Source organism: Poecilia latipinna, unplaced genomic scaffold (genome assembly GCF_001443285.1).
Source record: "Poecilia latipinna isolate Pla-1442-1.1 unplaced genomic scaffold, P_latipinna-1.0 Scaffold2008, whole genome shotgun sequence".
NCBI lineage: Eukaryota > Metazoa > Chordata > Actinopteri > Cyprinodontiformes > Poeciliidae > Poecilia > Poecilia latipinna.
Genome location: NW_015114624.1, coordinates 23623 through 48267, shown reverse-complemented (window position 1 = coordinate 48267; position 24645 = coordinate 23623). Strand labels below are relative to the sequence as shown.

Sequence of the window (24645 nt, the reverse complement as noted above, 5' to 3'; positions counted from 1 at the left end):
ACTGCAACACTTTAGATGCTGGTGGATCATTGCTGCAGTAAAATCACAGTTTAAGTCCGTTCAAGTGTCTTGCCACAGGCCAGAAAGCTGAAAGGAAGTTGTTTAACTGGACCTTGAAGAAGGGAGGTGGTATGCACTTACTGAGATGATTTACCCCAAACAATATTCTTGTGCTCATCTCATTCCCACCGACGGCAAACAGTGGCAGTTTGGCTTTTCATTGACTGTGAGACGGATTATTTGGGGTCTGCTGAATCCTTCATTGGAATAAATTGAGAGGTTTGGTAAGTTGTGAATATTTCTAAGGGTGAATGAAAACCTGTAGACAACAAGGTTAACAGACTCTTGGAAATATCTGCCTTTTTTATTATGTTAAACAAGAGTCAATGATATGCTAGATTTTTTTATTTTTTATTTTTTATTTACTGACCTGTGGCTAACTTGACTTTGTTGTATGATGTTCTTTTTTTATCTACCAAAGGGGGCAGCACTGAGGCCTTCAGTAACTTCAGCAGCCTCAGAAGATGAGCGATGGCGTTCAAAGTAACTTTCATGATGTTTTTTACCTCCTGGTAAGCCCATTGCATTTTTTTTTTATTTACATCTAATTTGATTATTGTTATCTGTGTTATATATTCTTTGGAGAATATGTTTAATTCAGTCACACTGGATCAATGATGTCTTTTAACATCACAATTTTAAGTCTTTTCATGCATTTTCATTTTTATATTGTCCAATATGTATTTGACTGCTGATTTGTCTTGCTGGAAGGTGAACAGCCACCACAGTTTGCAACCATAATTATTTAAATCTCCACCCATCAACTGTGACTAATTTTCTGAATCAACTGAAGAAAGGTCATCCCACAGCATAATGCTGCCACGACTCTGTTTGACCGTGATAATGGTGTGTTCAGGGTGATGCGTCTCAGCATTAACTCTCCGTTTTGTGTGACAGCCAGAAAGTTGACCTCATCTCATTAGAGCACCTTTTTCGTCATGCTTGCTACATTCCCAACACTTCTTCCTCAGCAATGGCATTAGTTGTAATACTGGCTGAGATTTGTATGGTGTATGATTAATAGGCTTCCTGTCAACATACTCCCCCAGGTGAACTTTCAACCTCAGAGCTCTGGTGCTCTTGGGTGCATCTCTTATTTATGTTCCTCCTTGGCTGACTTGTCAGTTTCTGAGGACAGCTATGTTTTGGTGGTTTTGTCCTTGGGCAGTTTTTCTCTTTAAAGGAATAGTGATGGATCATACCCAGAAGCAACGGCTCTAAAAGTAGTGAATCACAGAAGAATCAGTTTTCACCTCTGTTTCATATCGTTGTTCAGTTCTTACTCTCATCGGCCCACCCTGCTCATGGAAGAACCTTGCTTCAATTGTCAACATGGCAGCCTTGTGGCCAATTACATGAATATTTTGGATAATACCATTATGCGAAAACAGTAGCAGAGGGCAGATGTGACAGTCAGGTCAAGGATCTGTCCGTTCCTTCAGTCAGTAGGCAGCGGTGAGGCAAAGTCAGCCTCAGTACTTTCAAAATGCAATTTCATTTCCAACCTGGGCCCATGTGAAAATATTATTGTGGCCTTAGTTAAACTACTTCCTACCTATAATAAAGTATAACATGTTATATGACTTAAACTAGGAACCCAGAAAAGAATCCAAATTTATATCTAAAACAGCACAGACCCCAGTTTCTCTAGCTGTGGTGTCCTTAGAGGTTGGTGTTTAAGATTCAACAAGAAAGAGACAAAAATGACGTCCATGGGAGAGTGCTAAGACCAAACTACAGATGACCAGAGGGAACACAAAGGCCCATCTAATATTGCTTAAAAAAAAAAAAAAAACATCTTCACCAAGACAAAACACATCTCACGCAAAGTAAAACATTATAATTGTCTTAAGATGATTTTTGCCTTGATTGTCAGTTTGTGAGGATGGCTCTCATCAAGACAGATTTACACATGGGTCATATTCCTTCCATTTTATGATAATAGATTTAGCTAAACTCCACAGGATGATATTTATTTTGTTGTATCCATCCACCAGGTTATATGTCTCAGCAACCTTTTGTCAAAAACCAAATTTTGTTGATCATAAGCGATTAATAGACGAAATACAAAGGGCAAAACGGACACTTTTTTATACGGGGGAGTTCCTCACTTTTTCACACAGGGCGGGGTAGGTCACAATACCCCTACGTAACTCTTCAGACAAGTTAGTATGCACAGCAAGTACATTTGAAATTCATCGGGATGCTTACGTAAAATGTTCTGTAGGTCTATTTACTTAGATACAAACAATCTTCTGGTCTGTTTATTCAGATATTCCACACATCTGCTTGCTATTAAAACGGGCCACTGTGTACTCCTACTTAGGTATATGCGTAGTAACTGTTTGGGTTCACAACATTCTGACCGTATTTAGTTTAGTGAATTTTACTGCCCAAATATTGTGTCACTTTAATTGATTTATGCATATATTTTTTTTCCATTTTGTGAGGCACTTTTTCATAAGGAATAGAGCACATGTTAAAATTCTTTGAACACACAGAAATGCTTGAGTCTAAACCATACGTTGTGAATCTCTTACCTTGGCTAAATGTGTCTTTATTAGTAAAATAAAGTAATTATTGGTAATAATGTAAGCTGATTTACAGATGCATGCAGTCTTTAAATTGGTGGAATATTGAGTTTTGTAGTTTAGCTTTAGTACATTTGTGCTTTCAGCTGTTTTTAATGTTACACAAACAAAGACAGAATTTTACAAAAAAAAAAAAGGAAAAAATAATTGATATATTGATTAATTTATTCTATGATTTCATTCACAGGTGGTTCATTTTCCTGGTCATCCATGTGCAGCTGCTGAAAGCAGTAAGACTCTATAACTTAACAATTCTTCTAGGTACATTTTAAATATTTTAAAACAGAATATGTATGCACCCTTTGTTTAGAAAATGTCCAAATATTTCATGATAAAAAAACAAATAATGCTAAAAATCATCGACTATGATTTTTATTACATTGTTATGTAATTTTATATGTTTTCTGGCCATTTTGTTTGATAAAAAAATTGCAGATATAATTGTACTATTGGAAATTCAAATTCAGATTGCTTGTAAATTATTGAAGAACACAGGGGTGCCCTTTTTGACGAAAAGTAGTGCATTTATTACATACAGCTATAGTAATCTCTATTGTATATTTTCAAACTGAAACTGTATGAAATGCTGTGCTGTACGTAAAAAAAACAAACAAACAAAAAAAAACAAAACAAAAAAAAAAAACGAGTCAATGTTGATTTGAGTACTGAAAGTTATCTGTCTAGGTTTAAACATGCATCTTGCATAGAAGTATGATTTAAAGTTCTATGTCTTATTTTCTGTACACTTTGTCACTCCCATTTCTGTTACTGCAGTTTCCAGAATAAAGTTTAGATTTGTATTTCACAAACAACATTTTGTCACAGTGACACAAAAGAACGCTGTTATTTACTGAACTGTATACATGCAGGACTCACATTAATTCTATTTATCTTTCTGCTTCACATACTGTCTCTCTCCTAGTCTGATTACTGTTTTCAGACCTCATGTCACTTGTTTGGACAAAGATTCCTTGGTGCAACTGATGCACTCTATGAGTTTTTATGTGTTTCTAACATGTTTTGTCCAGAATTCAGAGTTTTTTCACAAAGTGCTATAAATTAGCAAGTCTTTTATGGTAAAAGGATGGGTGACATTTATAAATATTTTGTTGGATACTAAATTGAACTAATAGAATATGTAATCAGAGTATTTTAAAATCACACATATTTATTTAGCTGGTCGACTCGTGTTAGAGTTATACTCCTCCCAGTGTCTAAAAACATGTGGGTTAAGTTAATCAGCCGCTGCAACTTGACAGTGCATAAATTGTGTATTTTGGTTGATCTACTTTTAGAAAATTTACGAGTTAATCTGCCCTCATAACTTTGTTGTGTATAAGTTATCCATGGCTTTATCTACAAATTAAAATACAGAATCAATAATAACACAGTAAACTTGATTGAAAGGTGATTATCTAAAAAATAAAATCTCTTCAGGAAGTAAGGGGATAACTTACTAACAATAAATATCTTTATTGACGAGGGGGAAAGGTCTGCATAGATCTAAAATAAAGCATCACCATACATAAGGGAAGCCATTTATTCTCTTAGTATAAAGTACAACATTGCAATTGGTCTTACCATGCGGACCTTTTTTGATCCTACATTCTACATTGTGAAGATGTATAGTCTTCTCAGCATGTTCCCTTGGAAATTTAGAGCAAAACTTAAATGTTGGACAGATAAATGACTGTTCATGGCAGGTGGCGCACACTCACCTAAATATTTAGGAACTTTTGAGAAAACTTTGTGGCAAAGATATCTATTCTGTATAAAACTCCCACAACACACACACACACGCACACACACGCACACACCTGGCTGCTGGTGGGAATATTTGTGAACCTGGGGGAATGAAAAGCTTAGCACAAACAAATTTGCATCAAGGTCAGCGTGCTCATATCTATTCAAGTATGTCTGGGAACACTGGAGTGTTATCTGAAATGTTTCCTGTTAGTGCAGGAAATGGGTCAGTTTTCAACAATCAGGACTTCTCCACCTAGCTGCAAAGTTTACTGCTCACAAAAACCGTCTGTGTTTTTTAAGGGTAAAATTGAAGGCCCGTGTCAAGGCAGAGACTGCTCTCAGTGTGTGTGTCATCCTGCTAAAGGTGCAAGGGTAAGAAACACGGGTAATGTTTTTCCTCACCAAACTTAAACAATTCCCGTTTTGTCAATATTAATAAATTGTATTTATTTTTTTAGGGACCTCCAGGGAAACCAGGGAGGCAAGGTATTCAAGGTCCAATGGGACAACGAGGACGAATTGGGCCTCAAGGGGAGAAGGGAACAGTGGGCGCAGCAGGATCACATGGCCTACAGGGGCCAAAAGGAGACCGTGTTAGTGTTCAGATGAAAATTTGACGTTTTCATTATAACAGCAGGGGCTTCAAAATCAACGTTGTTGAATGTTGCAATATCTAGCAATGTAAATATTTATCAAAATAGGTTTGTGGGTGGTGTTATCTTGTTTATAAAATTGAATTGTATGTTTCAGGGTTTGACTGGTGTTCCTGGTTTCACGGCTCATGAAGGATTTCCAGTGAGTTTGTTTCTTCATGGGCTTACAAATACCAAGAGTCAATATCCTAACAATATCCTTCAAAAGTGAGCAGCATGTAGAGAATTAGCATTTTTAAAATCTGTATAAGTTATTGATGAGTTGAATGCTGCTTACTTCCTCTTTGTGTTAAAATGAATTTAGGTTATTCCTTTCATCACCGTGTTGGAGATTTTTGCTTGTGGTGTTTTTCAGTCCCTGCCTTACTAGCTCACGGTTAATCCAGCTCATGTTCATGGGAGTGTTTTTGCGACCTCTGGTGGAAACTTGTGAGGAAAACGTAGTAAAAGCTGCCGACTCAATTTTCTCCACTGCTGATAAACATGCTAAGATTTAGACTTCATTTTTGCAACCATACTCTACACAGCACTGAAAGTAAATGTTGTAGCATCCCTATTTAGTGCCAGTTAGGCCTTGGATGTGACCTCAACAACTTTTTAATTGTAATTTAACACTACTTCATTTTGCTCTTAAGGGCCACCCTGGAGCAGGGGGTGAGCCTGGTTTACCAGGACTGGATGGCTGTAATGGAACAAGAGGTCATCCAGGACCGGATGGTCTGCCTGGACTGGATGGCCTCCATGGGCCACCTGTGAGTACATCTCAGTTATTAAGTTAGGGCAACTTTGGAGAAGCAACATGCTAAACATACAAACGACAAAGAAAATATGATGTCTAAATAAGCATAAGCTTTTTTTCACTTCAGCATCCTGAGTTTATCTGACAGGCATTTAGAAAAATACATACGAATACATACACATATATACAACATGCATTTCTTCCTTAACTTCTGAAACATGAGTATTTCTTATTTGAGCTTTTGCTGTCCTCTCATCAGGGACCAAAGGGTGCTAAGGGAAGCAAAGGAACACCTAATTACACTGGTGCTCTTCCAGGTCCTCCTGTGAGTATTCCTATTCAGCAACATTAGCTGATCTCTGTCAGAAGTCTTGTTTTCTTAGCTTCAAAGTCTATATTGTATGGCACTTAGTGCACAAGATCCAAACTTTTACATTCCACTCCAATTTGTTTTTCATTTGCTTTCCCCTATTTTTGTTACAGGGTGATAAAGGTAGAGACGGAGATCATGGTCAAACAGTAGGTTTTCTTTGTAGTGAGGGGATTTATTCTCTGTTATGCATTGGCTAGATTGTATTCTTTGTGAGTTTATGTGACGCATCAACAAAAAGTAGCAAATACGACTACAGAACTATGTAGTAGTATTTATGTATTCAACCTACTGTGACGCCCTGAGATAAAAAAAAAAAAAAATCTTTCTGATTTTTATCTGTAAGAAATGTTGAACATGTATATTATTTTCCTTGCAGTTCATAATTACGCATCGGTTTGTGTTGATGTCTCACAAAAAAACATCAAAAAGATATAATTATAATTTTGACTGTAAAGTTACAAATGTCCAAGGTTTGGTATTGTTTTTCTGTTCATTGTATAACTACAGTGTACTTAGCATCAAATCAAATCTCTTCTGTTTATACCTTTACTGAACTCAGGGAAGCCCAGGGAACATTGGGCCTAAGGGTCTCCGTGGCCTTCACGGACTTCGTGGGCCTCAGGTTAGACATCTTTATGTGTATGTTTATGCTATATCTTTTTCTTCGGTGCTTCATTGTACAGGCGCAAAATGATATTTGACTCTTTTAGGGTGTAGAGGGTCCTAAAGGTGTGAAAGGATCACCTGTAAGTAACCCAGTCATCTGTGCCTTACAACTTTACAGAAATAAACTGTCATTAAATATCTTTTTGTTGTGCAGGGTGACCCTGGAAAATCGCCTAGAGGTGAAATTGTAAGACCTCGTTCTATTTTTTGGTGACTGTTTATTTAGTGTCTTTTTCTGATTATTTTGCATTCATGTGTTAATGTTTCACTCTAAACTCCAGGGTGAACAAGGCCCACCTGGACTACCTGGCCCACCTGGACCAGAAGAACAGAAAGGATATCCTTCAGAACAATTTTTCCAAAAGGGTGAGAAGGTAGCGAAAACGTTCAAACTTTACTATTAAGTTCATTGTAGCTTTTAAATTGTGGAATAGTTTTTGTAGAAACTCAAAAATTATGCATTCCATAGTCACATTTCAGTACGTTTTGCCTTTCAGGGGAATAAAGGTCAGCACGGACCATGTGGACTAAAGGGGCGTCGAGTAAGTGTTACATTTTCTTTCTTTTAGCTGTCAGTTGTGTGAAAAACAAAAAACAGCTTGCTTTTCTTTTTTTTTTCATATTAGGGTGTTGGAGGAGATATCTACAGCCCTAGTCAAACAGGACCTAAAGGAGAGCAGGGAATCCTGGGATTTCCAGGGGATAGGGTCAGTCAAGTAGATCATACTTCTAGTTACTATAAGAAAAATATATAACATCTATTTAAAATCTTTAGGGTAGTCCTGGACAATCTGGTGGAGTCGGATTAACTGGACAAGAGGTACACCTGTTGTACTATTAGACCCTCATTAGGTCTAGTGTGTACTTTCACTCAGGTTACTGTCCACTGCTTTGAATTTTAGGGTGTCCCTGGAGACAAAGGACTTCCAGGGCTCATTGGCAGAAAAGGAGAAAAGGTGAACTAAATAAAACATCCAATTAGTTTGCTGTGCAGTTGTAAAATAATTTTGTTAGTCTCTAATGGATTTTAAATAGCAGATAGTTATGCAAATATATGAAACTTGACACCAATTGACTAAGTGTCTATCATTTAAAGCATCGCTCGTTTTCTGGTTAATGGTGGTCCAGACAAATACATTAAATTAGAATGTTATTGAAAAGTTCATTTACTCAGCGAAAACACAATAATAGTACAGAATATTACCAATATAGTGATGTTTTTATGTATCATCATGTCACTCATGATGGTTTTCTGCTTACAGCTAATGAAAGCACAACATTTAATTTCTTAGATGACTAGAATATTACATGAGACCAATAATAATAATAATAATAATAATAATAATAATAATTTAAAAGGTACTTTCACCTATCATTGAAAATTTATTGAACAAAATGATACGTCAAAATAGAAAGAAAACATGCTTTTGTCATGTACTGCCCTCTGGTGGTTATTTAGTTATGTACCTATTTAATGCACAGTGTAAATGTAACAGAATAATCGTCTATTTATAGGTGATAGAATGTTTTTCAGGTGTCCCATTAAGTTAACAATAATGTTGTCCACGTGTGTTTGTTGTCAACAGGGTTGGCCAGGGGATCCAGGTCCCCCTGGTTTCCCACAATTTCATAATGGAAGTACTGTGAGAGGTAAGACCTGTTTTGGACTTTTCCGGAGGCAACAAAAAACTAGAGCAAAATGATGTTCCAGTGAAGTAAAGGTTACTTCTATACCTTATATAAAGGATTTTGTCTTCACAGAAGTAAGTTTTCTTGTTAGAATACCTGTTTGAGATGTGACTCACTGAAAAATGCAATTCAGTTCAAGTAATTCATATATACTTATTAAAAAAAAATTATTGGCTCTTCATAAGACTAAAGAACAGATTCATATCAGACTCAGTTTGTTCAATTTGTTCAAAATATATAATATTCAGTGTAATTATTTCCGTCAACTTGTCACAGATGGAATCATCATATCATATTCCTCATATCTGATGAATTTGATTCAGATTAAAATCCAGTGAAAAGCAATTTGGTTAAACTCAGTAATAAAACAACAAGAACCAGTTGATAATCAAACTGCAGACATAGGAGAGAGGCCCTAGAAGCTGCGATTAAATGAGTATAAAATACTTTATTAGGACAATCAAAGACACGTCACAATGACATCAGTCATTCCCATTCACACACACGTTCGCATGATGATGTTGGCAAGCTACTGGACTGTAGCCACAGCTGCCCTGAGGCAGTCCAACAGAAGCAAGGCTGCTCTACTAGTGCCTTCAGCCCTTCTGACCGCCTTCAGCAGGCAAGTTGGGTGAAGTGTCACCCAACGACAGAGATAGATGAGGCATAGGGATAGGCATAGGCTCAAACTGGCAACCCCACTGATTGTAGGTCGAACTGTTATCTCAGGGACTACTGCCCTGCATATTTTAGATGCGTCTTTGTTCTAAACACACTACGTAAATGATTGCATAGCCTACTCTTCAGTCGTCACATGCTGCAGAAGTCTGTTAATCGTTCGCTTATTCAAGTGGTCCAGACGGGAAACACCTAAAACATACAGGGCAGCGGTCCCTGAGGACCAGAACTGAGAAACACTCCTCTAATTTTCTTCCTAAGTTACAGTAGCCTACAGATTTAAACCACAAACAGAGGCCTTCTAGCTCAGCAAAGAAAGTTACCTTGGAATCTATTGTTATCTCTGAGATATTTACTAAATAAATAATACAAAAAAACCCTTCAAATTTAAGTAATTACGCTGGAGCATCAGTTCATATTTAAGATAAAACTGAAAGTCATTTTTGTCTTATTAGAAATACTGAGGATTGCCTCATCAGATGACTAAAATAACAGATTTGTTTTGCGCTGTGTTTAACCATGTAAGGTCCTAAAGGAGACCGTGGGTATCCAGGTGCACCTGGGTTCCCCGGAGAGACTGGGTATATGGGTGTACCAGGCCCTCCAGGCCCACCAGGGTTACCAGGTCAGTGTTTAAATATCCATTCATTATTTATACCCAATTATCCTTACAGGGTTGTGAAGGGTTGGGGAGGGGGGCTTGGTACATAACTGAAGCGGAAATCGGGTGAAAAGCGGGATATTCTTGGGACGGGTCACCAGTCCATTACAGGTCGAGAATTTAAACACTGTCCTATGAATTTTCCTTTCCTCTCTAGAGGCACATGGCCGACCTGGTCAACCAGGTGACCCTGGTGAAAAGGGTCAGAAGGGAGAACCAGGGACATACGATCCAAATGAAATACTTTTCATTCGGGGACCAAAGGGAGTAAAAGGGCATCAAGGAGAAAGAGGCCCCGATGGATGCCCTGGTCCACAAGGTATTCAAGTCTTCTTACGTACATCAATATTACATCTATAGATTTCTGTGCAAAACCTTGAGCGAGTCATTATTTTGAATGACTTTGTTTCTGCTTTGTTTGTGGTGGTGGTGTGACATTCGCACTGGGATCTGACCAGGATGTGGAAGTAATTCCTCTAAATACTAAATACTCAAAAATCCTCTGTGGACGTAGTTTGTGTTAGTCAACATGTGTTATTTGGTAATCTCACAGATTATTACTGCGAGCCTGGTTCTCTAGGGGAACCTGGTGAGGATGGACCCAGAGGATTTTCTGGAAACAAAGGCCTAAAAGGAGTAAAAGGTAATTTGCCTCTCTGCATTTACGCAGAAGCAGGTGTATTTTTCATTTTCATTTAATTTTGCTGAACATGTTGACGTCACAACATTTAGAGTAGTAAGATTAGTAGAATGCTATATATATATATATATATATATATATATATATATATATATATATATATATATATATATATATATATATATATATATATTCTTTTTTTTAAGTTCTCTGATAAGTTTAATTTTATTAGCAATTAGGCAAGAAATTATTAACAGTACTGTCATCACTAGTGAAATTGGGTTGACAAAGGTAGTGGGAAAAAAACAACAACAAAAAACTAAAAACTTCAGACGATGCAAATTTTAAAATTTTATTCACATAAGTACCAATATTAAAATCAGATAATAGCTGTATTAAGCTAAGTCACTGGTTGTTTGAAACTTTCCATCTGAGGTTAAAAGGAGAGAGTCAAGTCATGGTTTTGACAGCCTGTTGATATTATCTCTTTTGCAGATGATAAGTTTTTCCTTTGGTGTGCCGGTGTCCTTAAGAAATTAAGTGATGTCCAGGGTTAGTGGAATCTGTTCAAATGTGGGAGACTGTCCTTTGTAGTTGGTCACCTTGAAGAATGAAGAGATATAGTTCTATACTGAAGATATTTTCTGTGCCCTACTATATTTCACAGCTATTTTTTGTTTTCAAAAGTACTGCTCTTCAACACCACTGCGAATGAGTCTGTTACAGGACTCTGACAGAAACCAGGGGAACAGCAGTGAGCTTTATTACAGTGTGCAGTGATACATTCTTTTTTTTTTTTTCCCTGTGTGAGGTTAGTCAGCATATGAACTCCTAGAATGTTAAAGTTCTCAATGTTCTCTTCTTCTCTGTGTATGCAGATGACTCAGATCTCAGTGTGCTTTGATTTTTGGAAATTCATCAGCATTTCTTTGGTTGTTGTGATTGTTGCACTTGCTTGGCCTCCCTGTTTTGTTTTTTTTTTCCAGAAACTTTTTTAAAACTAAAACAAGTATCTTTCTATTTTTTGTCATGAGTATTGAAGTCAATGTTTCACTGCTGCCGGAAAGCATAGCTTCTAAATTAAAAACGAGAAGTGATAGCAGTTTTTTGCAGTCACTACTCATAAATGATTGAATGCTCTGCCACTTCAGATAAAAGGAGCACAAACTCTGGCCATTTTTAAATCGATGCACTTTCTTGCTTTGGCATTTGTACAGCGCATTCATATAAACAATATATAATTTTTTCCCTAACTTTTTATTCTTGTGCACATTTATACTCATTTAACATTTGTTTGCTGCATTTATATAGATTGACATTTGGGTGTGTGTATTTATGCACAGTGCAGACAGTAAATGTGCTGCTGCTCATTAAGGTGGGAGGGGAGTGAAGTTGGTGGGAGTGGAGGAGCATCTCTCCTACAAACATTCTGTGGGTTGTCGTTCATAAAGTTCATATTTCTTGCACACAGTGAACAAAATAGTGCAATATGGATTCATTTTTAACCCAATTTGTACACAATGTTTGTGTGAAAGGCTAAGCTAAAATCTACAAAACAACATTCTTTTGTGAGTGCTGTATGCAAGTGTTTGTCTGGAGATCTGAGATTAATCCATCATTTGCTCAACTCTTTTCTCAGTAAACCAATCTTGATCAAAACAGGCAGGTGTGACAATATATGAGCGACTGGCTTTCTTAAAACACTCCACGATGAAGAGTTAGTGCCACCAGATGATATCCACTGAAGCACCTTAACAATTCTTTTTCTAGATACTGAGATAATTTTAATCAACTTTAGGCAACTGGAGGACAAGACTGTCCTGAGGTATGAGGATCCTCCTGGAAGCTCCGTCAAGGCCAGCTGCTTTCCTCTGGTTGATTTCACACAGAGTGCATTTTGAAGTGAAGTTATTGCAGCCGTGTGCTGTCATCTGAATGTTTTAGTGTGGTCTACTGGTTGCTCATTCCTATGATCACAGAAATCTAAAACAAAAAAAAAAAAAGATTAATTGTCCGATAGAAAAATTCTCTTTGGGGGTTTGTGAAAATGTGATTTCAGTAGCTGCCATATAAGTGCAACTTAAGATTGGAATATCATGAAAAAGTTCAACATTTTTGTCTGTCATTTCAGAAAAGGAAACTTATGTATTACATAAATTCACTACATATGGAGTGAAATATTTCAAGACTTTGTTTCTTGTAACTTTGATGATTATGATGTAGTGTCCAATTGCAATGTACATCTCAAGTCTTCAGGAGCATATTTCCAGCCTTACACTTAAAGTGAGAGAAAAAAGTAAGAAAGTCTGAAAGTATTTAAAGACATGCAGGGCTACACGCTGTGTGTGTGCAGAGTGTGCTATACATAGCTGGAGCTGCATGTTTAAAGGCAACAGAGCCAAATATGGGAATTAGGATTTAGGTCAAGCCTTTCAGGCTAGTCGAGCACAGGAACATCATGGTCAATGAATGCGTTTTTGCTGCCTTTGTCGCAGGTGCCGAGTCCTGATGAAAAAAAACAAAAAACAAATCGGCATTTCCATAAAGCTTGTCAGCAGGAAACAATGGTCTTAATTTCCTGGTAGATGGCTGTGTTGAATGTGGACTGCAGAAACACAGTGGTCCAACATCAGCAGATGACTTGCCCCCTCCCTCCTAGTCATCACTGACTGTGCAAACTTCTCTGGGCATTAAGCAACATGGACTCCAGAAAGAGCACCTGTCCTGGCAAGACATGGTGGTGCAAAACTGTGTCCCTAATGAGCACAAAGTTGACTGAGCTAGTTAAGGAGACTTGTTTGCAAAACAAGCAGAACAAAACAGAAGCAAGCCAAACGTAGTGAAGCACCAAGAAATTACTAAAAGTCTTGGGTGAGATTTAGTCACACTGTAGTGTCAATTCATTTGTCATTTCAATCCTGCAGGTTGTCCAGGGGAATGTAAGTGTGTGCATGCTCTGAGGGCTGTTGGGCCACCTGGTCCACCTGGTTATCCAGGATCTCCAGGATTTCCAGGAGCTCCGGGACCTCAGGGGGAGCCTGGACTGAGGGGAAATGATGGCCCAAGAGGACCAGATGTAAGGACAGCATTTCGTCACTCACCAGTTTTATGTCAAAAATTGTTTTCTATTTTGTAATCATAGACAAACATTTAATATTTACCTTTCTTGCAGGGCGCACCTGGTTTCATAGGTCTAAAAGGAAGAAAGGGTGAGAAAGGTGACACGTATGTGAGGGGTACTAAAGGTGAGTGTGTTTGATGTTCACGTGTACATCAAGTTCTTTTTCCTCCAATTTATTGTATTTGGCAGATATAGGAAGGCAAACACTGCATGTTTTCTCTTATTTAAAATGACACTTGATAAATCATAGGTAAATGCCTAAAGATTCAATTACTGCATATACTTTTGTCTTTGGAAGGTGCAAAAGGGGACAAAGGAGAACCAGGATACGCTGGTCCTCCAGGAGGAACAGGTGAGTCTGGAAAAGATGGCTTCCCTGGTCCGGTGGGAGAACCTGGTCCACCAGTAAGTATAAATTTGTCTTAAACTTTTATGTGTATTTTAGGAGTTATTTATAGTATAAGTAGTGGACTTAGGGCTCTGCTACTTTTAGATTACACTCTGGACACTTGTTTTTACATCTACTCTAGAAAGTACTATTTCAATAGATTCAAGGAAACTTTATTGTAAGTTTTTTTATTTTTTTAATAAAAGAAGAATGTCATTTTTTAAGCCACAGTGTGTTGCCTTTTTGGTGCAATTCTATATGTGTGCAGAGTCCTGGCTATATGGGACGTCCTGGACCCAAAGGTTATCCGGGCCGTCCAGGGCCCAAAGGATTCCCTGGCCCCCGTGGTCCCCCAGGTCCTGGATTTCCTGGTCTAAAGGGAGAACCTGGACTTCAAGGAAATCAGGGACTTCCAGGGCTTCCTGGAATCCCAGGACGACCAGGTCCACCAGGTAAATCTTACGTTGTGCTAATATGGTTCTCCCATTTCTACTATAGCCAAAGTTTCTATATGAATATTGTACTTTTTAACCAGGTGAAACAGAACCATGCTGTCATGAAGGCCAAATTGGACCACCAGGGCCTAAGGGTGAGCCAGGGTTACCAGGTAATTATTTTTGAAATTTAAGGCCAGAAGTAACTGGCTATTTTGTTTCTCACGTTCTTTCCAGACAATAACTCAAATCACATTTGATCCACCAAAAAGTATTCATGTTCAATGCACAAACTGAATTTTCAAATTTAAGGTGTTCAAGGTCAACCTGGAAGAGATGGATATCCAGGAACTCCAGGACAACAAGGACCTAAAGGTATAAAGGGAGATGATGGAGAAACTCTGATCGGACCACCAGGTACAATTCATATGAAAATAACTTCAATTTAAGTTTTTTGGAAAATGAAGCATCAGTCTGAAATGACAAGTATTTGAATCACAACCTTGGCAACGATTTATTGTGCCTGGCTCGCTACGATTTTTCCTAAGGATCTATTGGTGCAAATGGAGATCCAGGTGACCCTGGTCCCGCTGGCATTAGCCTGGATGGCCCTGAAGGTCTCCCTGGGTTACCAGGACCGCATGGCAGAAAAGGAGACCCAGGACACATCCTTTCAGCTTGGCCAGGTCTAGTTGGTCCTCCTGGACCACGAGGAGCTGTGGGGTCATACGGAATTCCTGGAATCCCTGGATATCCAGGATCACCAGGTAATTTAATGAGCCAGATGGGTATGGCACGTATTGGGAGTATTGGTGAGATCGTTTGTGTCTCCTGAGATAAGATGGCTATTTCCTTATCTCAGGAGGCTATGTCTATTCCAAAGACATCTACTCATCTGATTCATTATAGGCCAGTAACTGACAGGGTGGTGGAACCAAATGAGAAGGAGACAAGTCACTTGTGTTAGCATTGGAGAGGCTAATAACTCCTTGGCTGGTCATCCACTTTAGACATGTTAAATTTTCTTTGAAGAGAACTTCAAGAAAAATTGTCAACATAAAATTTCTGTTAGCAACATGGATTAGATGCATTGAAAAGTCATTAGATAGAATTTAATGGGATTCAATGTGACATCAAGTACAAACACATATAGCTACACAATACTGCTATACTGTATTATTATACTGAGCTGAAGTTTGCTTCACCTTGCAACTTTTGATTTGGGAAATGGCTTAAGGGCAAAGTTTTACTACCTTTAGCATCTTTAATCTTAGACTTTTCAAACCTGGGTAAGATTATTCTACACTAATGGCAGAATATTTGAAACCCAAGTTTGTGACTTGTGAAACCTTTTGGTAATGTTATTCCCCTCAAATAGTTTTATAAGAATAAAAGGCTGGGCAATTGAAAGCCAACTTCAGTTCCATATATTACGGTATTGTCTGTGTTTATACATTATGTAATTTTGGATTACCGGTACTGTAGATTCTATCATCAGAATACAGTATGTTGCTCACATATATTTCATGTCAACTATTTTTCTTGATAACGTTTTCTTTAAAGGAAAAAGTATGTGTCTAACAAAGTGACTAATCAGCCTCGGCATGGTTAGCATTTCCGATTCTAATGCTAGCCCATCAGGTGCTGACACCAGACAATCCAATGCTAATGGAGCCTATTTGTCCTAATGGACAGCAGAGTAAATATTCAATGCAGGGACTGACCAGCCTCTCCATTGCTTATGCAAATGAACAGACTTCTTCTCATTTACCAGTGTCGGCCTCTCAGTTACCGCTGCTAGTTGCTCAGCATCCTTTGTTGACCCATCATTAATCAGGTCAGTAGATAGTTTTGGAATAGATATAGCTTCCTGGACAAGGGAGTGGGTGAGCAATAATCTTAATTTTGGCCCTAATATTGTGCCATACATGGGAACACAATAATACTTGCATCAAATTAGGCATTTTAAATGTTAAAAAAAAAAAAATAAAAAAAATAACACATTAACTTGTGTGAAACTTTATATTATCTGTGTACAATAAACTCTTGACCAATTCTACATTGGAATTTCAGGATTACAAGGCCCACCAGGACCCCAAGGTCGCAAGGGAGATCCTGGGGACAGTGGAGACCTTGGAGATACTGGTGTCCCAGGTCCACCGTGTACTGTTTGTGAACTGGTAGGTCCCCCTGGACCTCCAGGACCTTCAGGGCGCCGTGGTGAACAAGGAGTGCCAGGTGAGCACATGATGGTTATCATTAATGATATTGAGAAATAAATAGTTTTCCTAACTTTTTGCATATTTTGTAATGTTACAAAGGCCTCCCTGGTCAGAAAGGTGTGAAGGGAGATGTTGGTGCACCTGGTCGAGGACAGAAGGGTTTAAAAGGTAATCCTGGTATTCCTGGGGCTCCTGGCCCAGCTGGATCAGCAGGGGTTGTTGGTCCTCAAGGAGACCCTGGTATTCATGGCTTCCCAGGACAGAAAGGTAAATCAGTAGTGATTCATTGGCTTTCAATTCTTCAGCAATTAATTATGCAATCCTATCTTCCATGCAAATTGTAAACTCACCCTAACAAGTTTTTTTATTACTCCAAACAATAAACAGCTTTAAAACATTTTAAATGCTTCTCCTTAGAAAAAATGATTTGCTTATTTATTTAGGTGAGAAGGGCTTGCCTGGGAAGCCTGGGTCTAGAAGTATGCCTGGCAATCCTGGGCCTCCAGGGCAACCAGGTGAAAAGGGAGAAAGAGGTTTTCCTGGACGTTATGGAACTACAGGTGATCCAGGATTTCCTGGTAACAAAGGTAAACCAAAAATAAAAAAATAAAATAACATTTGGTACATTCTTCCCATCTTTACATCTTCTATAATTTACATCTTGTGTGCATGAAATTAATGATCATCTTTTGGATACCTTTATGGCTGCGAGTCCTTGGAACAAATTCAAAAAAGACAAACCAAAACCATTAAAATGTAAATGTACAATGCCATCCACTTGGAATACTTTAAATATTTACTGACATAACCATTGACTCTTATAACTTTTCCCTTCATGGCAAGCTACACCACTTCCTGTTTGGAAACCTCTTTATACTTAACTATTTTGTTTTAATTAACATATTTCCTGGACTATAAACTGCTCTGAAATAAAAGTCATATCACGACATAGCAAAAATAGAAGCAACGGACTGTATTTATTTAAATATGATTAATCATGAAGGGGGGCCACATTTATGTTAAAGATATGACCTGGAGACACATGTTCAGTTACCTGCTTTTGAATTACTCACAGAAATTGTCAACCCTTGCTGAGAGTTTCTGAGAGCCTCTCCCGGCAGCACGTTCTTCAAGCACCCATCTGTGAACTCCTACCTCCAGCTCTCGCCATCTTGCTGCTGTTTTTTTTTTTTTTACATAATCTGAAAAATGTGAGGTTGTTTATGAGCTCTGTGATCTCCCCAGGCTCACCTGGACCCACTGGACTCCCAGGATTATGTTCGCTTGTCAACTTGACAAAAGGTCCTTCTGGATTTTCCGGAAGAAGGGGGCCTCCTGGTCAGACAGGGTTTGCAGGCAATAAAGCTTTAATTATAATATTTTCTACCATGATATTTTAAATTCTCCAATGTGAAATATAATGTTGCACATTGCATATTTTTTCAATATGTTACATCTCTTCCAGGATACAAAGGCAGCACTGGCACGCCTGGTGATTTGGGTCCTGATGGATGGCCAGGATCACAAGGATTAAAAGGATTTGCTGGTATTCCAGGTAGAGAAGGATTATCAGGACTCCGTGGACTTCATGGGATTAAAGGGTTCCCAGGTCCAAGGGGTTATTCTGGGAATACTGGAGATCAGGTACACGATATCCTCTAAAAAAATTGAGTAATGGGCTTTTAAGTTACAGTGTCCAGTGTCAGCTGGTTCGGACGAGGCACAGCTTGGTCACAAAGGCTTGTGTCTATAACTTCACAACGAAATACAGATTTCTTTGAAATATTAGACATTTTAGTATTTAGAATATACAGTGTCCTAAATGATCTGCTCCTGCTTTGTTCTAGGGAGATCCAGGGCCTCCAGGACAAATTGGTATCCCTGGCCTCCCGGGATTTCCTGGTGCAAAAGGTAAGACATAAGATGATGTGCTCTAAATCAGTGGTGGCGTCTATGCAGCTGAATTCATTTTGTGCAGAAAAGATAAATCTATGGCAGTGTGTTATATTCCATTTAATTTCTGTTTTTATTTGATCTAACTCTTGACCATGACATACTATGGCGAAACAGAATTTACAGTGAGCAGAATCACTGACATAAATTTTAAAGTGATATATAATAAATCTGTTTTAGGTAATAAAGGGCAATCCTATGGGAGACCTGGCCCACAAGGACTCAAAGGATTACCTGGGGAGATTGGGCCCAGTCGTAAGTCCATGTCTAAAAAAACAGAATGCCTAAAAACTTTACAACTTAGCAAAATTTGTAAAGTTTTTGCTTTACAAAAACTTTACAAAGTTTTTGTAACCAAATTACAAAAACTTTGTAACTTGCAGTTTATAACCAAGTTTATAACCAAGTTTATTTTATTTAGCACATAGAGGAAGTCCAGGGCATCCAGGTGACCCAGGACCCAGGGGAAGGCAAGGGCAACCTGGACATCCAGGGGTGACTGGGGAAACTGGAAGACAAGGAGGGCCAGGTAACTGCCACTAAAAATGTTATAGGAATTCATACAACACAGCATTAAACAATGTTGGTGCTATGATAAAAAAAAAAAGTGTTATAGTAAAATCTTCCAACATTTGTGTGCTGTTGTCCTTGTAATTACATGTGTGTTATTTCTTTCAACAGACCTGTTTTGTTTCATTCATGCTCAGTTGTTCATCCTGTTGATAAAGATTCATGGTTATATTCTAAAAATCTGCGTTGTGACTTTAGATGTCACCATTCCCTTTCTTTCCTTCTACTTGAAATAAAAAAGTTAATGCATTAATTCATTATGCATTGTACTGTAAAAATTACAATATTGTGTTGGTCCTCACCATATATAAAGCACATTTTTAAAGAGAAAATTAAAGAAATGTATCTTTAAGCAAAAACAGCCCAAAAAATCCAATCCTCCTGATTTTTTGTTTTTTTGTTTTTCTTTTAGCTTGCTGTCTTGACCTTGTCATGATATGTGCATCCTTAGGCTCTCCTGGGTCCCGAGGTCTACCAGGGCGTCCAGGCATTAGAGGTCCTCCAGGTGACGAAGGAGTTGTGGGACCACCAGCCCCCCCCGGCCAATGTGGCAATCCAGGTGCAGTCATTTAAAAAAAAAGCATTACTAATTGAGCACACACACACGCCGAGAGTAGACATTGTGATTTGTGATTACTTGTTGTGGCCATCAATTAAAGTACTGAAGTGTTATCTGTTTTTCCTTCTCGATAAAATTCAGACGAGGGTTCCGTTGAAGACAGGAAGTAAATGCTGTAAAGAGAAAAGCTAACACGGTGTTCATCAATAAGTTTTTGATGCATTTAATGGAAGGAGGAATTAATTTTAGCGCCAGCCACACACAACAGCATGTCATTTATGTTTCCTTGTGATTTATATTAGGTCCCCCTGGAACTCCAGGTCTGGATGGATTGAATGGGCTAAGAGGTCCGAAAGGGATGAAGGGAGCAGACGGTAAGAAGAATGAGATGCATAGAAACAAAGGACAAAGACTGCACTTCAATAGAAAAGCTCGTGTATATTAAAAGTTTTATTTTTCAATGATAAGTAAGTCTCAAAATCAAAATTCAAATGACAAATACCATGTTACATCTGCCTTATTAAAATGTAGACCAAGGCACTTCAGGACCTCGTGGACAAAAGGGTATACCTGGAGCCAAAGGCGCCCGGGGCATCTCGGGGCCAGCGGGGGCAACTATTCCAGGGGTTAAAGGCCAAACTGGGGCACCTGGGAACACAGGTCTGAAATTCATTCTGTATTTACAGTGCCTATGAAAACTACTCAAACCTTTGAATGTTTAATCTTTTTATTGCTTTTACTTATCAATTATGAGCAACAATAATTGATTATGATGAAAAAAAATTACAAAAAAAACCTTCTAATGTAAAAGTGAAAACAGATTTATACTAAAATGATGACAATAAACAAGATGCATAACATGAATAAGGTAATTGCATAAATATGCACCTTCTTCAGTCAGTATTTCGTTGCGAAATTAGTTATTTCACTTGTAATATGGTCTCTTAGGTTGTCGTTTGCCTTTATTATCATGATACAGGAGTGTGACTGTGTGTTTTCCACTCCAGGTTTTCCAGGAATACCAGGAACACCTGGTAGCTCTGGCAAAACCTGCCAAAACCCCCTTCATGGACCTCAGGGTGATAGAGGCTATGAAGGGCTCCCAGGACCCTCAGGTTACTTATGTTTTGCTTGTTATATTCACGAGTTATTAACTTTATCTTTGAAAAAAACTTAAGAGAATATAAGATGTGAATTTACATCTGGGGTTTGTAACTGGTTTTTCAGGTCCTCCTGGTCCACCTGGTCCACCTGGTGGCAGCATTTCATACAAAGGAGACCTTGGACCAGATGGCCATCGTGGACCACCAGGTCTTAGGGGAAATAAAGGCGTTCCAGGACCTCCAGGGCCTCGTGGCCAAAGTGGCTCTCCAGGACCAAAGGGTACATTTAAAAACAGGATAGATGCCAAGAACATTCCAGGGGTGATATTGACCAGAACTAAATGTTTTGATGCCCATCCATAGGTGAGAAAGGTCCTGATGGGCCAAGGGGCCCTCTGGGATCCAGAGGTCAACAGGGCATCTCTGGACCTCAAGGTTGCAAGGGAGAAATTGGCCCAATTGGAGATCCAGGTGGTTGGCACTATGACAGAATAACAGAAATAAGTTTATAAACTATGACAACTAATGTACTGAAAGATTTGGTTTTCAGGAAGGTCATTCTTTTCTTCTTCTAGGTGTCAAAGGTCAACCTGGTGATTTAATCACTGTAGATTTAAGGGTTCCTCCCCCTGGAGCCCCAGGACCAAAAGGCGTTTCAGGAAGTGAAGGAAGTCAAGGGTATGTGGGTCGTCCTGGTCCTTTTGGTCGAACAGGTGAGAAAGTTGTTTTTTGTTTTTTTTTTACTGTTTTTCCATCAGTTTATAATTCATTTGTGTGTAAAGTATCGTCACCTTTAATTTTATTATTCATTTTTCTTTCTGATCCAGGACAAAAGGGTCCTAAAGGGTTTGTGGGCTTTCCCGGTACACCAGGGCCACCTGGGTTAGATGGATACAGTGGAGACCCAGGTGATGTTGGTGAGCGAGGATACACTGGGCCTCAAGGTAAACAACATCATGTTCATGTTCCTGTCCCAAAGATACTCGTAAGAACATTTGAGAGAACAACTAAAAACAAACTGGAAACCAATGACGAGTGTCCTGAGACACTTCATTGGCTCATACTCTTTTCTTCTTTATTAATTTCCTCCCTTTTCAGGTGCCCCTGGTCCTCCTGGTGATCCAGGCGAGCCTGGCCATAGAAGGCGACTTAGATCAGGCTTTCTTTTGGTTATCCACAGCCAGTCAGTTTTGGTACCACAGTGTCCTGCAGGTAGCAACCAGCTGTGGGTGGGATACAGTCTCGTCTACCTGGAAGGACAAGAGAAGGCTCACACACAGGATCTGGGTAAGTCTACATATCATTTGCTTGTCCTCTATGAGGTGTAGTTTGTAAAGTTACACAGTCAAAAAATTAACAGCAATTACTTGGGTTTTTTTAGTCTGTCATAATAGAAAAAAGGGAGTTAATTTTTCTGTCATATTTTAACATGTTATTTATTCATTTGCAAATGTCACAATTTCAAACTAGATATTTAATTGACAAGCAAAATATTTAGTTCGCAAACTAAACATTTAGTTAGGGAAATGAATATTTAGCACAAATCTAAATATTGCCATCTCCCTAAAATAATGACCTAAGTTTTAAAGGCATTTTCTTTCAAATTTAATTTTTTTTTAAATTTGTCCCCTGCTTGCCATATTATTAGAGCACATTTCTTTGCACAAAAAATGAAGTGAATCAATCTCACCAGCAGGAATTTAGGTCCACAAGATCCAACTTTTGTTTTGGTAGTCAACTTCTGGTTATCAGGAAGTGACTTTGCATTTTTTGGCATATTTAGTTATAATTCAAATATTTAAACAACATTTAAATATGTCAATTAAATGTTGTTTGCAGACTATTTAGCTTGCTAAATCATCATTTACTTTTAAACTTTTACATTTATAAACTAATGAATGACAGTATGACTTTGAAAAATGAAACCCCATTTCTTTTCTGTTATCACCATATTATCATCATCAATTTTATGTCATCAAGACAATTTTATTATTTTACACACAGCACCTCACAGTCTTCTAGCTTAGTTTAGAAAATATATATATATATATTTGTGTTTGACCCCATTTTTATCAACTCCATGTAGGTCAGCCTGGCTCTTGTCTCCCCGTTTTCTCCACCATGCCTTTCTCCTACTGCGACAAAGACGCATGCTACTACTCCAGTCGCAATGACAAATCCTACTGGCTTTCCACTACTGCTCCTATACCAATGATGCCACTCTTTGGCCAGGAGATAAGCCTCCACATCAGCCGCTGTGTTGTGTGTGAGACCTTTTCACCAGCAATGCCATTTCACAGTCAAGATCAAGCAATTCCTCCCTGCCCAGATGGCTGGAAGAGTTTATGGACAGGATACTCCTTCCTTCTGGTGAGTCTTATGAAAAGCTTGAAAGTGTTTATAAATGCCTTATGAGGTCAACTCTTCTTATCTAACACTACTGCTTTACAGCACACGGGAGCAGGTGATGAGGGTGGTGGACAATCGTTGGCTTCTTCTGGTAGCTGCCTCAGGGATTTTCGAACTCATCCCTTCATTGAGTGTCAAGGTGCGCAGGGTTCCTGTCACTACTTTTCCAATCTTTACAGTTTTTGGCTAACTACTGTAAGAGATAGAGAGGATTTCGTCCCTGTAAAGCCTGGTACCATCAAAGCAGCTGATCAGCAGCGGCACAAGGCCAGTCGGTGTAATCTTTGCCTTCGGGATTAATGACTCTCTAGACTTCAAGCTGTATCTCTAGTTATGTTAAACACATTTGTGATATTTAAGATATTTAAAACATAGGGTAATCGAACATTGTACAAGGCCGTAAGCTCAGGTTTCATTTTAAGGCCAGCCTCTAGTTAAGATCACTGTCTAACAGCCACCAGATTGCCAACCAACTGTCTTGTTTTGTCCTTTTTTTGCTTTCTATCTTTAGTGCAACATGTTTTACAGTTAACTACACAGACAATGAGTCAATCTGACTGTACAACAGAATGTGTTTTACTTGACAATCGCATCCTTTTACTTTCTTCATTAAATGAAAGTTCCTGTGGTAAATGGCACGTTTTAAAGATTTTTTTAATGTGTTTTTTTTTATATTTTAATCCTATAGCAATGTTTAGAGATCCTCTCAGTCCTCAAAGGAGGGCATTGACAGTCTAACAGAAGGTAAAATTGAGAAAATGGGTCCTCATTCATGCTCTTATTTTTTAGGCAAATTTCTGAGATGACTGGCAAGAAATATTACACTTTTACTCAATATTATGTTTTTTTTGAGATGTACCATATTTTTGGAAAATTACCTTGTCGAATAAACTAAATAAACATTTGTCTTGATTACTTATTTACTCTTTCGCAGTCCTGGCCACGAAAAGCCCGATGTTCCAGTGCCAACAAGAAATGTTTCCATAACGGCTTTGAAATTAATATTTATTTATTTCTCTCAACAGAACCCAAGTGACAATCAGAATACAGTACTTTTTTTTTTCTTTTTCTTTTTTTTATATAATGCAAAACGAGAACACAGTGCAATACAGACAGAGGACTGACAGTGCGGTGCTCTCTCTACCTTTTCACAGTGCATGTTTATACACACAAAAAGATTGTACAGCGTTAATAATACATTTCCACCCTTCACCCGTCAATGTCATGACATAGCAAAGTGAAAGTCTTTAAAACAATCATTTTAAAATTGCGACTTGCAAACTCATGTAGCTTGGCACACACTCACAAGCACGCAACCCCCCCCCCCCCAAAACCCACCACACAAACCCCCCCCCGTGTTTTTTTTTTTCCCACTCAAACAAAAAAACCA

At 38.4% G+C, this 24645-nt stretch overlaps 1 protein-coding gene across 1 annotated transcript; it reads left to right on the top strand.

Annotated features, from left to right (window-relative positions):
* Window positions 1-192: 192 nt before the first annotated feature.
* On the top strand, window positions 193-24560 carry LOC106935717 (collagen alpha-1(I) chain-like). Its single transcript, XM_015016338.1, has 48 exons — window positions 193-284; window positions 482-572; window positions 2839-2881; window positions 4698-4769; window positions 4856-4990; window positions 5148-5192; window positions 5686-5802; window positions 6049-6114; window positions 6273-6308; window positions 6722-6784; window positions 6873-6908; window positions 6983-7015; window positions 7110-7202; window positions 7326-7370; window positions 7455-7535; window positions 7604-7648; window positions 7731-7784; window positions 8415-8478; window positions 9722-9820; window positions 10014-10175; window positions 10315-10323; window positions 10410-10499; window positions 13421-13572; window positions 13669-13741; window positions 13916-14022; window positions 14274-14457; window positions 14541-14612; window positions 14752-14856; window positions 14988-15206; window positions 16513-16677; window positions 16761-16928; window positions 17105-17248; window positions 17907-18017; window positions 18127-18305; window positions 18509-18572; window positions 18795-18869; window positions 19036-19143; window positions 19636-19743; window positions 20046-20117; window positions 20275-20403; window positions 20751-20858; window positions 20971-21126; window positions 21210-21317; window positions 21422-21559; window positions 21674-21790; window positions 21945-22133; window positions 22933-23216; window positions 23298-24560. The coding sequence occupies exons 2-48, from the start codon at window positions 532-534 to the stop codon at window positions 23553-23555; spliced, it is 5022 nt and encodes a 1673-aa protein (XP_014871824.1). The 5' UTR covers window positions 193-284; window positions 482-531; the 3' UTR covers window positions 23556-24560.
* Window positions 24561-24645: the final 85 nt, after the last annotated feature.

What these genes read in the sequence shown, in the direction of transcription:
- LOC106935717 (XM_015016338.1), top strand. Translation starts at nt 532, where the DNA reads ATGGCGTTCAAAGTAACTTTCATGATGTTTTTTACCTCCTG. An exon ending in AGGGGCCAAAAGGAGACCGT is followed by an intron (nt 4,991 to 5,147) that starts GTTAGTGTTCAG and finishes TGTATGTTTCAG; the next exon opens with GGTTTGACTGGTGTTCCTGG. An exon ending in AAGGTGTGAAAGGATCACCT is followed by an intron (nt 6,909 to 6,982) that starts GTAAGTAACCCA and finishes TTTGTTGTGCAG; the next exon opens with GGTGACCCTGGAAAATCGCC.